This window comes from Mytilus trossulus, chromosome 12 (genome assembly GCF_036588685.1).
Source record: "Mytilus trossulus isolate FHL-02 chromosome 12, PNRI_Mtr1.1.1.hap1, whole genome shotgun sequence".
In the NCBI taxonomy this organism is placed as follows: domain Eukaryota; kingdom Metazoa; phylum Mollusca; class Bivalvia; order Mytilida; family Mytilidae; genus Mytilus; species Mytilus trossulus.
The window spans coordinates 34287292-34303781 of NC_086384.1; the positions used below are offsets into that span (position 1 = coordinate 34287292).

The 16490-nt window shown below is 34.1% G+C and overlaps 1 protein-coding gene across 1 annotated transcript; it reads left to right on the forward strand.

Annotated features, from left to right (window-relative positions):
• The first annotated feature begins 5453 nt into the window (after positions 1–5453).
• On the forward strand, positions 5454–6167 carry LOC134692389 (protein NYNRIN-like). The gene has a single exon (XM_063552838.1). The coding sequence runs from the start codon at positions 5454–5456 to the stop codon at positions 6165–6167; it is 714 nt and encodes a 237-aa protein (XP_063408908.1).
• Positions 6168–16490: the final 10323 nt, after the last annotated feature.

Sequence of the window (16490 nt, forward strand, 5' to 3'; positions counted from 1 at the left end):
TATTTCAGGTTTTGTTTATTTATATTAATACAAATCAACACATTTTTTTTCATTCATTGATATTCCGATGAGCGTCAGATCTTCTGATGTCAGATATCATTTGTTTCATAAATTATTGATATAACTGTGTGCGTCAGATCGTCTAATGTCATAGTTGTTATCAAATTTTTTTTTTTTCATTTTGTTTAATTGTCTTGTCGGTTTTACCGTCTGAAAAGTGTTCACTCATTAAAGAATGTGTTGATAATAAACTTGTACTACTGTTTGTTGTGAATTGTGTATACATACGTCATTGTTTACAATTTCATACCTGTATTTAAATAGTAAGAAAAATCTGAGTTTAAGAATTTGTATATTTGATATTAAATAGAAAGACAAATAAAAACATATTTGATTGTGTCACTTATATATTTATTTACATTTATGCATATAAAGTTTTAAATATTTATGTCCTTTAACTTAGATAAAAATATAAACAGGTTTATTAAAATTAGTTAATTTCTGAGACAGCTTTGCGCGTCAGATCCTCTGAAGTCATAGGTGTTTTCGGATTGAGTTTTTGTTTTTTGCTATACTTGTGTTTTCATTGGCAAATCAGAATAAGATTAATATACCAAATTTTCTATAGTTGTGATTGCATGTTAAAGTGTTTGTGATTTAAAAAAAAAAATATTGTTTGTGGTGTAGTATTTTTTTTTGAGCTTGTGTTTAAATAAAAATAAGCTTTTTGTTTTGTGATAGTGCTTGTGTCTGTATTGTAATAATCTATGCGTACATTTTACTTTTGTTTTTCATCCTGATATTATTCAATTCATATACAAGTAGTAATATACATAGACATTTTTTTATAAAAAGTTTATTAGTTTTTGGTAATCATGTCACAACCTATCAATATAAACACAGCTTCATTGGAACAGCTTAAACAGATAACAGGAATAAGTAACAGAAGAGCACAAAAGATTATTAACAAAAGAGAAGAGAAAGGCTCCCCTCTTATTTTGGAAGACCTAAAACTTATGACGGATATTCCCAACACCATGTGGGATCCACTGATGAAGACTGAGGTTATAATATTGGAACCATCCGAAGAAATCCAAGAAGGTATCCAAGAGAATGTTACAGGGAAAGCAGAAGAAAATGCCAAAGAAATAAAGATGGCAGCAATGATTGAAAAATTAAAAACAAGCTTTTCAAATGCAGAGAAAGCCAAAGCACTAATGAAAGCAGATTATGAACATAGGATTGCAGCTGTAAACCAGGATTTCACAGTGAAGATGAAAAACAGAGAACATGATTACGAACAACAGTATGATAACCTTGGCAAGAGACATAAGGAAAAAATGGAAGAATTGATTAACAAATTTAGCGAAAGAGAGCGGAAATTAAATCAATCTATAGAAGAACGAGACGAACAGATGAGGAAAATACAGATGACTATGAAAACAGAGACAGATGATAAAACGAAGTTACACGAGATGATTGAAATGGTCATTATCAAAAGAGAAGCCTAGCATGCAAATAGCAGAAACTAAAGATGAACCTAGTTGGAAAACCAAAACACACACAGGACAGGGTAGTAAACGACAAGATGGTCCGTTGCCACCTAAAATGAGCACCTATGATGATAGAAGTGACTGGCGGCCGTACCTTGTTCAATTCAATCATATTGCCAATAGATATAACTGGACGAATCAAGACAGACTGGACAAGCTCATTGAATGTTTGAGGGATAGAGCACTTAAGTTTTTTACCACAATGCCAAAGTCAGTCCAGGAAGGGTACCAAGCTGTTTGTAAAAAAAATGGAGGACAGATTTGGAAGAAAGGACTTACCTCATGTTATAAGGAGACAACTACAAGACCTTCGTCAATTGCCAGAGGAACCTCTTGATGAGTATGCAGAGAGAACACAGGATCTTGCAACTGATGGGTTTCCAGGAACACCTGATGATTTTATTCAGATAGTTGCCATTGGTGCTTTTCTGAAAGGATGCATGGACAAAAAGGCAGCTTTAACAGCAATGGATAAGGATCCTGATAGTTTGGACAAAGCCCTTAAGTATGTGAAGAGTGCTGTTACTAATCAAAAAGTTATTTTAGGAAATAAAAAGCCTGAGGTTAAAAGGGTGACATTCCACGAAACAGAAACGGACATGTATGACTCACACGGGGATCAAGAAGCTACAACAAGTGTAAGAGCTTTGTACAGAAAAGGAGCAAGTGATACTGATGTAATTAGCAGATTTGAGTCGAGACTTAAAAAGACAGAAGAAGATGTTCAGGACACAAAGAAAAGCATCAAACAGATACTGGACATCTTGAAAAGGGGTAATTCAACCAATAGATTTGGACAATCACAATGATTATCAAGTCCAGGAAGAAGTCCTATTAGAGATAATAAATGCTTTAACTGTGGCGAAGAAGGACATTTTATTGCACAATGTGAAAAACCAAAGAGTAGATCGCCACAAAGATATGGAAACAGGTCAAGGTCACCCTCACCAAATGTAAACAGGGATTCTTTAAACTCCAACGGGTTGAAGCAGTAGGCCGATCTTCAGCCCATCCAGGTGATACTGGAAGGCCACCAACTCTCTCTTTAGAAAAACAAACTGAAGTTAATTTATACAAGACAAATATCCCAGACTCAGACGCCAAAACATTACATATTCCTGTAGTGGTGAACAGTAAGAAAACTTTCGGAGTAATAGACACAGCGGCACAGGTGTCGGTTATAAGTAAGACATTCTTTGACCAGTTAACTTATAAACCAAAAATCAAAGGTAACATCGTACTTAAAGGTGCTGGAGCTTGTTCAGAAATGAATGCAGGAATAGCAGAAAATGTAATCTTGTACATAGGCAGTTCCACAGTTAAATGGGATATGGTTGTAGCTGAAATAACAGATAATCTCATTCTAGGTATAGATTTTCTTGAGAGCCAAAAAGCAATTATTGACTTAACAGACTATTCCATCAAATTTAAAGGTGAAAAAGTTCCATCTTTTATGACTTCAAACAAACAGGACCAACAAATGAAAATATACAGAATAAAGATAAAAAAGAAAACAGTCATACCACCTGGTTCTAGTAAAGTCGCCATTGTTGAGTTAGATGAGAAACCGATGAATGATATTGTAATTCAACCAACCAATTTCATGAAGGGCCTGTTGGTTCCAAATATGCTCTGTATGGGTAAAAAACAAGTTCCTGTAATGCTACGAAATCCAACAGAACAATTTAAAACTCTGAAAAAGAATTTTCAGATGGGTATAGGATTAGAGATTAATGCTGTAATGGAGGAAACAGACGAAAATAGATTAAAGTTGAATAAAATAGATATTGATCCAAAGCAGTCCTTTGACCTGAACCAGCTAACAGAGAAGCTACCAACACATTTAAAAGAACTATTCAACAGATCACTGGCAAATTTAAACAACCAACAGTCATTACAGCTAGCCACATTATTACTGAAGTTCCAAGATATTTTCGCTAAGGATGACCTGGATATTGGACTTTTCAATGGAGATATCCAACATAAGATTGATACTGGAAATTCCCATCCTATTAAACAGAAAATGCGAAGAACACCCCTAGGATTTGAAAAAGAAGAAGAAGAACACTTACAGCAACATTTAGATAAAGGAATTATTGAACCATCTACTTCGGAATGGGCATCGCCACCAGTATTAGTAAGGAAGAAAGACGAGAAGCTCAGATACTGCATAGACTTCCGGAAGTTGAATGACGTCACTATAAAAGACGCGTTCCCGATTTCGAACATAGACACATGTTTAGACACCTTGAAAGGAACTGTTTTCATGTCAACGCTGGATATGGCCTCAGGATATTATCAGGTAAACTTAGACGAAAACGACAGACACAAGACAGCGTTTGTTACTAAATACGGTCTATTTCAGTATACAAAACTTCCATTTGGTCTATGTAATAGTCCTGCAACATTCAGCAGAGTAATTCAGCTTGTTCTTCAAGGCCTTACCTTGAAAGAATGTCTAGCATATCTTGACGATGTAATTGTTTTAGGCAAAGATTTTGATGACCACATCTGTAGTTTAAGTGAAGTGTTTTTGAGGTTCCAGAAGTATAACCTAAAGTTAAAACCGAGCAAATGTCAGCTGCTGCAAACACAGGTGAAGTTTTTGGGGAAAATAGTCAGCGCCGATGGAGTTGCAGTGAATCCTGACAGTATAGGATCTGTAAAGAAATGGCCAACACCAAGGAACAGAAAAGAAGTAGAATCCTTCATAGGGTTTGTTAACTATCATCGAGATCACATAGAACAATTTGCCCAAATTGCGGAACCTTTACATCGACTTACAGGTCCAAAGGCAGAATTTGCATGGGATGAAGAACAAACACAGTCTTTTCAAAATCTTAAAGAAGCTTTGATAAACTCAGTGATATTAAGTTATCCAACACCTGAAGACTTATTTATTCTAGATACAGATGCTTCACAAAAATCTATCGGAGCAGAATTAAGTCAGATACAAGATGGAGTGGAAAGAACAGTAAGCTTCGCAAGTAAAGTCTTAACACCTGCTCAACGGAATTATTGTACAACTATAAAGGAATTATTGGCTATAATATGTTTTACTAGACAATTTCGTCACTATCTATTAGGTCGTACTTTTATGACAAGAACGGACCACAACATTTTAACTTGGTTACTAAACTTTAAGAATATCGAAGGACAACTGGCAAGATGGATAGAAGAACTGTCCCAGTATAACATGATTATACAACACAGAGCTGGAAAGAAACACATTAACGCAGATGGATTGTCAAGAATACCTGATGACATTGAAGCATGCCGTAATTACAGACCAGATGTCAATTTAGAAGAGTTACCTTGTGGGGGTTGCAAGTTTTGCACATGGGCACGGCAACAGTGGCAAACATTTGAGGAAGAAGTGGATTTTGTTGTCCCCTTAACTATAAGAAGACTTGTTGACGAAGGTTCATATAAAACAAATTGGACTCCTTCATATTCTCCAGTAGAACTGCATGAAGAACAAATGAAAGATTCTGATTTAAAAACTTTAAAGAGATGGATCGAGGATAAATATGAGCCAACTAAAGCAGAACTAAAACTGTGTAGTGAAGTAGTCCGACATTTTTGGTCATTACGACAGCAAATACAGATAAAAGACAATATTTTACTTTTCAAATGGGAAAATCCTATTTCGCCAAGACTCCTTTTCATGACACCAAAACAGATGCAAAAGGAACTTTTACATGGTTGCCATGATGTCGTCTCGTCTGGTCACATGGGACAGTATAAAACATTAGAGAAACTGAAACAAATAGCTGTTTGGTTAAACATGACGCAATCCTGCAAACTGTATGTGAAATCATGCACTACATGTAATCTTAACAAAAAAAAACAACACGAACTGCCAGATCGAAGTTAGGACAATACCATGCTGGTTTCCCAATGGAACGAGTACACATGGACATCTTAGGGCCTCTTCCTGTTACGAAAACGGAAAGTAAATATTTGCTTATGGTAATTGATCAGTATACAAAGTGGTTAGAATGCTTCCCAATTGCAACACAGACAGCTGAAGTTGTGGCAAGAACCCTGGTGGATCATTTCTTTTCTAGATTTGGCTGTCCGATTGAACTCCACACAGACCAAGGAAAAAACATGGATGGAAACTTAGTAAGACAACTCTGTGAACTACTACAAATAGCCAAGACTAGAACCACACCATATCATCCGTCATCTAATGGACAAGTGGAACGGTATAACAGGACAATACTACAGACAATAAGATGTTTCATCAAAAGTAAACAACACAACTGGGATTTATTTTTACAACAACTAGTTGGAGCTGTCCGAGCAACACGCAAATCGCAAACAGGATTCTCTGCTAACATGATGACGCTGGGAAGAGAAGTTTTTCAACCAATTGATGTAATTTTAGGCACTTCAAACTGGAATGCTGACAGAAAAGAAGTTCCACAATATATTAAGGATCTAGTGGAGAATTTAAACAGGGTGCATGACATCGCCAGAGATAATTTCAAGGCTTCACAGGAACGACAAAAAGGCATATATGATTTGAAATATAACCAGAATAAGTATAATGTTGGAGATGTCGTTTATAAACTGTATCAAGCTAGGTGGGACAGTCTGCCAAATTGAAATCTCCGTGGAAGGGATCATATTTGATAACAGCTTGGCGTTCACCTGTATTATACAAGATTAAGGATAGGAAAACAGAATCTTGGATTCATCATGACAGAATTAAACTTTGCGAAGACAGAGAACTTCCAATCTGGATTAAAAGAATGAGGAACCAAGTAATGGATCAAACGATGGACGAAGAAACCAACGAGATTGACGAATGTCCAATTGAAATGCCAGATATATTTAAAGAAAACACCAATGTCATGAGTTCGTCAGATCCTCTGATATCTCATTTTATTGGTGATGCTGCTATTGCGAGTGCGCCAGATCCTCTGGTGTCTCACACAGTCAGTAATTCGACTTTCTCAGAGAAGAAAGCTGAAACCGACATGGGTGAAAAGAATGTAAATGCGGATCTTCATGTTCATGAAATGGAGGCATCTGCTGTTGAATCCGATATGTTAAGTAGGAGGAGGCAAAGGAAAAAACCTGCCTACTTATCAGACTATGTCGAAGATTAATGATTTTGTTATAGATAATCATTATTTATGTATAATATTGTAATATAGTTTTTTGTTCACTATTGGTACTTAGAAAAGAAATTTTTAGCCAAAGTGTAACATATTTTTAAGCTTTAATAATGTATTAATGTGTGCGCAATTTTTGCATACATAATTTTTGCTCGTAATTTTTACATATATATTTTTTGCTTATAAATTTTGCTTTCAAGAAACTTAATATATTTTGATATATTTTCTTTATTTGTCCTGTATGTCTCATCTCAATGTTTTACTTATTCCTGCAGTATGCATGAGGATGATGAATTTGAGCCAGACTATGGACCTTTCGAGGAGGAACTACCAAAAAATGATGCAATGTATATTCGTGCGAGTACAAAGAGATACAATAAGGGAAGAAAGTGTCCGACGTGTGCGGGAATTTTCACTAATGTCAACAGACATGTGTTAAGGTGGTATGGGTGTCTTTCGCCATCTTGGATTGTAAAAAACAGAGAATCTAAGGTCCATATTTTCTATCAAGTTAGCAAAATTGATGCAGGAATGCAGAATTTAATGTGAATTTTCATTTAAAAGAACCAATTTATAAGAATATAACTTAGAAATATAAATATTTTTACAAGTGTAGATTAATTTTGGTTGTTTTTGAATATTTTTCAAATTGGCATTTTAAGGGGAGGTAACTCTATAACAGTGCATTTTCTGAAGGACTCTTAATGAAATTTTCCTATTTTGTCTTTTAGCCGGAAAAAACGTACGGTGACCCTATCTTTTCTTTTGATATTCTCAAAGCATTGTCTGAAAGCAATCTATTCCTAATTTTTTTTACAATTCTATCATTTTGTTTAGTTTTTATTCACAAAATGGTGTTTTTTCCTGTATAATCCATACACAATTTGTCATTATGTCACAACCTGTAGCTTGAGAAAATGCACGGTGACCTATCATTTTTATAATATTTTTGATCATGTTTCAATAGATACTACATTTTGACAAAGTATGAACAAATTCTATCATTTTTATTTTAGACTCCCATACCACCTTAAGAACGCATCTACCTTGGTATGTTTCCGCCCAAACTGCTTGCTGGCAGTGCAAAATACAATTTGCTCAGAACAGTGTTTTAGATGCTCATATTGCAGAGTGCCATCAATCTGACATTAAGAATAACAATATGAAATTCTCGGAAGACAAATATGAACGCTGGGTTAACCTAATGAATGGTGTGTTGGAGGTTGTTTCTAAAGAACTCGAATGTGATACGCTAAAAGATCTCTGTAATTTAGCTGACAAAATCTGTGTTTATCCAAAGCATTCAGAGCCCATTTTTCAAGGAAAAGATTTAAAAATGGTATCCATATTTAATGCCACGAATGAATATGCCTTTGAAATTGGAAGTAAAAATATTATAGTTCAACCTCCATACAGTATACCGTTATTGTTACATTGGCGAATATTAGCTTCATTGATCCAACAAACAGAAATGGGCGAGAACATTATTTCCGTTGAGAAAATTATATCTTTAAGACCCGTTTTGGAGGTAAAGGAGACACTACACCTTACGGACTCTCATTTTCATTTGGATATGCTATCGAAAAAAATAGGCAATATTTCATTACCTCAATATTTTTGGACATGGAACAATAAGGATTATAAAATTTCATATCTTATTAGCAATTACTGTTATCCAAGAAACTGGCCATCTAGTGATTTAAGATCTAAAATTAGGCAGGATAACAGGATTAAACTTACTTTCGGCATTCACCCAAGAATTGTGGAGATGGAAAATACATCAAAATTAAATGGATGGATTTCGGATTTGGATTGGCTGTTGAAAGCGAATAGAGTGGTTGCTGTCGGTGAGTGTGGATTAGATAATAATGGGAAGAAATGTGATTTAGAAAAACAGATCAAGTTTTTTGAAAAACAAATAGCAATTGCAGTTAAAAGAGATTTAACGCTGGTTATTCATTGCAGAGGAGATGGGCGTACGGATGAGATATGTTTGAATACACTTGTTCGGTTGCTTCCGAAAAGTTTTAAATTACACAGGCACTGTTTTAATGGAGATGAAGTGATATATCGGAAATGGAAAACGTCATTTCCAAACTGCAAATTTGGCATTTCACCTTTCATCCTTAATGACGAAAAATATCCAAAATATAGGTCTCTAGTGTGTAACATGAAATTAAAAGACATTGTATTGGAGACTGATGCCCCGTATCTACATTCTGAGTTTGAGGATTTTGGTTCACCGTTGATGATAAAGGATATCTGTGAAAAATTGGCAAACATTTTCTTGTGTAGCGTAGAAGAAATAGCCAATATTACGACCAAGAATGCCACAGACGTCTACAGCATCATTTAAGTCATGGCGGATATTGTGTATATAGTACTTTTTTGTACATAGTTTATTGTGATCATTTTGTGACATTCCAACGTTATGGCCACATGTATCTACTTCAATTTACGGACAACTGCATTCCAAACTAAGGATTTATTTTCCTACATCGAACTTCAAACCGTTTGCAACATTTAGTGTTAAATAAAAGGAATACCTATAAATTTATTCTACAGAAAGGGTTCATTTCTACGAAAGAGGGAGGAATGTTACGAATATGGTATTATATCAACAGTTTATTCGGAACTAAATGTTCTTGGCCTTCACCCTTATACATTTACACTACTACGTCATACCAAGGAATTCCGGGATTCCCCATGGATTATTAGGCAGTCATTACCCAAGTTGTTATCCAGATTGGACGTCCCAGATTGACGAGCGGCCTAATAGACGACTTATGACTCAAGCATAGAATTGTGATATTATAGGTAATATACTACATACACATATCCCTATAAAATCATTACAGTTTTATTAAAAAGAACGATAAGCACAACTGGTGTTGTAAAATTAGAGATATTTTGTTTAGATATGGATTTAATTATGTCTGGTTAAACCAAAGTGTAGTTTGTGAAGATATTTTTCTATCGCAATTAAAAGAAAGAATGCTTGGTGCATTTATTAGTGAAGTAACTATGTTTTTCAAGATTCAAGATTTTATTGTACACTCTGACAGTTTACACTGTAACAAGAGGCAGATATACATAATATACAGCTTGACAGAAGTGGTATAAGATTTGTATAATAACAGAACAAAACTGAAATAAACATATATACAGGTCAATTGAATATAAGTCATCAAACACACCGTAACATACGGTTGTTTGACACGTGATTTAAGCGATCAAAACAAATACACATATCATGACATACATACATATATATATATATATATATATATATATATATAATATGATCAATTGGATTATAACACACAACTTGAATTAGGTAAGTACTAGACAGTTTCTTTGATCAAAAATACTTCATGATTTTTTGCAAAAATAATGCGACATTATTGAGTACTTTTATATTACAATAGTATAGCAAACCAAAGAGCTTGTCCTCTGTTGGATTAAAAAAATAATATCTTGGTATATGCATTTTTCTAATTCTTGCAATATTAGGGTTACAACATACTAGCAGATAATGAAATTCATTTCCTATCACCCCCATGTAACATAATGTGCATATTCTGTCCTCACGAGGTATATTTAACCATCTACCGGCTTCTATAGGGAATTTTAAATTTGAACATCGCAGTTTACTCAATTGTACTCTGCGTTGTTTATTTAGTTTTACCAAGTAGCCGTCAAGACAGAAATCCCTTTTAAATGATAAATAAAGTTCCCCTCTTGAGGCACTTTCAGCCATACTGTGCCATTTTTGTACAAATTGGTCTTGTAAGATTTGTTTAACATAATATTTTATACTATTTTTACTAAGAATTTCTTGGCTATCACATACAAACGATAAGCCAACATCATTCAGTATAGATTTCACATTCAATAACCAGTTTGATTGCATATTTGCTGAACAATGCATTTCATACAATAACTTATACATAATACTAGACAGTTTAGAATCATTCGAAAGTAGCTTTACCCAAAAATTAAGTATACGTAATTTTGCATGTATGTCTAGTGGATATCTACCTGTTTCTCCGTACACCATGAAGTTTGGCGTTGATCTACGGACAGATAGCACTTTTTTTTAGAAATTGCAAGTGCACAGTTTCCAATATGTCTAATTTTTCATATCCCCAGATTTCACTCCCGTATAAAAGTATAGGATCAATCAAAGAATCAAATAGCTGAAGCTGTAGATCTACTGGAATAGATATATTCCTAATCTTTCTATATAGAGCATAAAGTGCTTTCTGTCCTTGTTCTGCTAACTTCTTTTTTGTTATAACAAATTTCCCGTTTTGGTTTAAAAGCAAACCAAGATACGGGTACGACTCCACTCTTTCAATAATTGAACCATATAGTTTAAAATTATCACGTATAGTGTACTTTCTTTTGGAGAATACCATTACTTTAGTTTTTTCAACATTTACTGACAGTGTCCATATATTACAATATTGTTCGAATACATTTAAACACTTTTGCAATGCAGCTGCTGATTCAGCTAAAATTATTGTATCATCAGCATACAATAGTATAAATAACAACAAAAACGTATTTAAGTGTTCAAGAGCTTTTTGTGATACGGTTTGGAGTCCAGATATACCATTTTCACTGAAAAAAGTCTCAAGGTCCGAGAGAAATACAGAAAATAAGAAAGGAGATAAATTTTCACCTTGACGAACACCAACTTCACAAGGAAAAAATCCTGATAACTCACCCCCCTTTTTGATGCGACTTGATATTACCATACATATTATAAATAACTTTAAATATCTTTCCCGTGATATTACAATTTATAAGTTTTTTCCAAAGCCCCACCCTCCAAACAGTATCAAAAGCTTTCTTGAAATCTACAAAAGTACAGAAAAGTTTCTTATTATTATAAAAGTATAATTCTATCAAAACATGTAGTATAAATATATTGTCATTTGTACTATATCCTTTTCTAAATCCGGATTGTGCCTTTGGTATAGTTTCTATCAGTTCAGCATACTTTGTCAACCTACTATTAAGTACTGCTGTAAAAAGTTTACCAAGTGAGGACACTAATGTAATGCCTCTATACGAATCTGGGTTGTTCATATCGCCCTTGTTTTTGTATATAGCAATAATTATTCCAACCGTCCAGATTTGAAGAACTACACCAGTATTCAGAATCATATTAAAAATTTCTCTTTACATAGGCAAAGTAGCATTAATGGTTGATTTAATATACTCATTAATGACCTTATCAAACCCAGGGGCCTTGCTGTTTTTTTAAATTTTTCACAGCATTCAAAATTTCTTCGTTTGAAACTTCACCATTGAGTATATTATTTACAAAATCATCATCACAGTTTGGCAAGATAAATTCGTCATCATCATCATCTGCATGTTTATCAATATTCAAATTCTTAAAATACTCATACAAGTTATCGAGATCAATTTCATCTCTTTTTGAAGTAGATTTATTCAAATTATTTAAAATATTCCAGAGCTCTCGTGGTTCACCTTCAGATGCACTGCGCAAGTCTTTATCTACCTTAAACTGGAAGTCATTAAAAGCTTTGCTCATTGCAATCTTATAAGCCTTAGCGCAATACTTCAAATCAGCTCGAGAATCGTCTGTTTTAGAGAGATAATGTTTTCTCTTTGACTTGTGAAATTCAGATCTCTTTTGATGACAAATTTTATCAAACCAGGGTTGAAACACCTTGTTTTGCCTATTCGGCTGGTTATTTCGAACTACCTTATCACCAAAACAATTATGCGCTGAATCAATAAATATGCTGTTAAAAAAAATCTACAAAATTGTCAATATCTGATTGAAACGTGTCACTTTCAACATTTAATGTGATAAGTTTTTTTAACAAATCTTCAGTCGATATTTTGTCCTCAACCATGTAAACAAATTGATTTTTCCACCGAACAGGTATATTTACCGTGTTTGGAGTAGAATCATTGTTATGCAAAAAATGGAAAAATATTCATACCCTTTCGGAACATTTAAGATATCTTAATCATCAGTTTTTGATTCACAGAATACACAAATATCATAAGATTTAATGAGTTCCTGAAATTCAGGGTAATTAAGTTTTTTTTTAAGTCCACATACATTTAGACAATATAATTTATAATCTGAGATGACTGTCCTCTTGTATGCCTGTCCTACATATTCTGTACAATTGGTTGCTGATTTACACCAGAAGGAGGTCCAAAGTGTTTTAGCAGAAAAGGGGGGTCTTGCTGATCATTTCTGTCCATCTGTTTGTTAGGGGCTGAATGATTTTGACGGTTGTTTTGATAGGTTACATCTTGTGGGAAAATCCTACGTCCGTCCACATAAAGCTTGTCCTCCTTGAATCGGACTCGTCTACCTGCTCGTTGTTCCCTCTTAAATATGGGCCATAATATATTTCTACGCTCCATAATTTCATTCGGAAATTGCTCATAAATGCTGTAAATTGTCGCGTGCAGCCTTTAATACCCTATCACGATCCTTCCTACGCTCAAACTTTGCAACAATGGTGCGTGGTTTACCATCTTGTCGTGGACGTAGCCGATGTACCACATGAAATTTGATATTGTCAAGGATATTAAGCTTTTCTTTTATGAATTTTTGGAGAACTTTCTCAGTTTGGATATTGTCACGGTCCTCTTTTTCACATGTATCCTCCTCTATACCCCCGAATAAAAGATTCTCCCTCATAGATCTTGCTTGCATCTCCACAACCCTTTCTCTTAAATCATAATTTTCTTGTTTAATATGATCTCGTTCCATTTCGATATAGTTCAATCTTTCATTTAATTCCGAGTTATTACATTCCGTTCCCTTAACCCTATTTTCAAGTCTGTTTTCATCATTTCTCATCTGCACTATTTCATTCTCCATTCTGGAAAATCTATTTTCTATGCCGCCAAGTCTTGCGTCAATCGAAGTTAATGATTGCAGTAAGTTTGGTAGGGTGTCAAGGTTTTGCAATTTTGAATAAATATCATTCAATACCGCCTCGAGATTGGTCATCTGTCTTGGGTCGAGGGGGGTGGGGGGGGGGAGGCTGGTCAGAAAAGGACAGTTTTTGTTGAAGATTTGAAGCCACGACTGCTGGTGTGTTACACGGGACGTTATATTGTGATGTATGACCATATAATACTTGTCGGGCCTGTTGAATACTATTCCCAACAGGTGTATGACATGTGGCAAGTCTATTGTTTACATCATGATTTGGTGTCTCCGCCATTTTGTGACAAAATAGAGAGTGTCAGTTCATCAATATTTATCACGTTTTTGTATATACTTAATTGCTATTTACAGTTGAAATATTATATCTGTATCAATATAATTCAACTTCAGGTACTCCATTCCTTATGAATTTGCATTAAGTACACAATATAAGACATTCATGTGAGAGCGCCCATTACCCACTTCTGTCTAGCCCGCCATGTTTGTTTTTTTGAGAATTCAAATAAATGTCATTTGTATACTATTAGATACATGTATAGTACACACACATTGCAATTCTATTTAGATAGACCTGTAAATTATATAAACAAACCATACATTTGTAAATATCGTATATCAGCTCATATACTAAGTATAGAAACAGGTAGATATTATAATGTTGATAAAAATAATAGACTATGTACAAATTGTAATACTAGCTCTATTGAAGATGAATACCATTTTATACTTGAATGTAAAAAATATAATAGTCAGATTCGAGAAAAGTATATAAAAAAGTATTATTGGAGAAATCCTTCTACATTCAAACTTATCCAGTTGTTATCTGTCAGAAATATTAAAGAATTGAATAACTTAGGTATATTTATAAAATCTGCAGAAAAACTTAGCATTTAATTGCAGTAAATAATATTTTTGTTCTCACTTTATGTAAGTATTATATCATTCTCCGCTCGTATTTTGTATTTTGTATTATGTATTATATGTTCTTTCATGCACACCTTATATCTATATATATTATATATCTCTTGTGAAATTATTATATTGGTGTAAAATTGTGTATATAAAATTGAGAATGGAAATGGGGAATGTGTCAAAGAGACAACAACCCGACCAAATAAAAAACAACAGCAGAAGGTCACCAACAGGTCTTCAATGTAGCGAGAAATTCCCGCACCCGGAGGCGTCCTTCAGCTGGCCCCTAAACAAATATATACTTGTTCAGTGATAATGAACGCCCTACTAATTGTATCCTATAAGCTGTATTGCTTTCGGAATAAAGTATTATTATTTATCTATATCTAACACAGGGGTATTTCGTGTGATATCGAATACGTGTCACTTCACTGATCTTCACAATCGTGGGTCCTTTCGTAATTAAATTAATAAGTTTTCCTTGTGTGAATATATGTTTATATGGAGCAATATTAACTGCATTGTACAACAGTTTTAGTTACCACAAAACTGTTGTAATATGAGATAAATTAATTAAAACCTAGCAAGTTTATTAACCTACAAAAATGTAGTTTTTGTCCAAGATTTCACTAAATCATTTTATATTCGATATGTAATGGGCGTCAAGTTGGTTACTTATTCCCTATTCCCTATTCGTTACCTATTACCTATTCCCAATTCGTTACCTTATCCCTATTCCCTATTCGTTACCTATCCCCTATTCCCTATTCGTTACCTATTCGTTACTTATTCCCTATTTGTTACCTATTCGTAACTTATTCCCTATTCGTTACCTATTCCCTATTCCCTATTCGTTACCTATTCCCTATTCCCTATTCCCTATTCGTTACCTTTTCGTTACCTATTCCCTATTCCCTATTCGTTACCTATTCGTTACTTATTCCCTATTCCCTATTCGTTACCTATTCCCTATTCGTTACCTATTCGTTACTTATTCCCTATTCCCTATTCGTTACTTATTCGATTTGTGATATCCTTTCCCCTTTTTGATTGTTTATACTCTTATATCTGGTAATAGTTCTAAATTTGTTGAGGGGAAATGATCTTTTTATGACCTATTTATATGTGTTTGTGCTCAACCGATCCTTTTACTTTGTGTTCGATACTCATTTGTTTCTTATTTGATACGTTTTACCTTTTAACTGCTTTATATCCGTATGTTTGAAGATGGATCTTGGTTTGAAGGTATGAAATCACCGTGTAAGCGCTTGTATAAAAAGAAGATGTGGTATGATTGCCAAAGAGACAACACCCCACAATATACCAAAATGACACAGAAATTATCAACTATAGGTCACTGTACGGCCTTCAACAATGAACAAAGCTCAAACCGCATAGTCACCTATAAAAGGCCCATACATGACAATGTAAAACAATTTAAACAACAAAACTAACGGCCGTATTTCATATACAAAAAAATAAACGAAAACAAATATGTAACACAAAAACAAACGATAACTACTTAATTTCAGGCACATACTAACATAATGTGGTTGGGTTAAACATGTTAGCAGGGTGTACATCGTTTCGGAGCATGCTATTACCTTGTTTAATTTGTTCCATCACTCGCTTATAATTCGCTTATAATTCGTTTATAAAACGTGTATTATACGTTGCACCTTTTAAAACATGATTTTCATTTGTTTTGTTGTCTCTGGTGGTAGATTTGGGTTCTAAGGGTTATATAACTCTATAAGCGCGTATGTACCCGCTCCAGCGCTCGGATAATACCCTGTTACCTATTCGTTACTTATTCGCTTATAATACGTTTGTTGTACGTTGCACCTTTTATAGAAAAGGATTTTCAATTGTCTTCATATCTCTGGTGCTAATAATGTGTTCTAAGAGATGAAATGACCCTTTAAGCGCGTATGTACT

Bases quoted from the DNA above. Each gene is read 5' to 3' on its own strand.
- LOC134692389 (XM_063552838.1), top strand. From the start codon at position 5,454: ATGGAACGAGTACACATGGACATCTTAGGGCCTCTTCCTGTTACGAAA.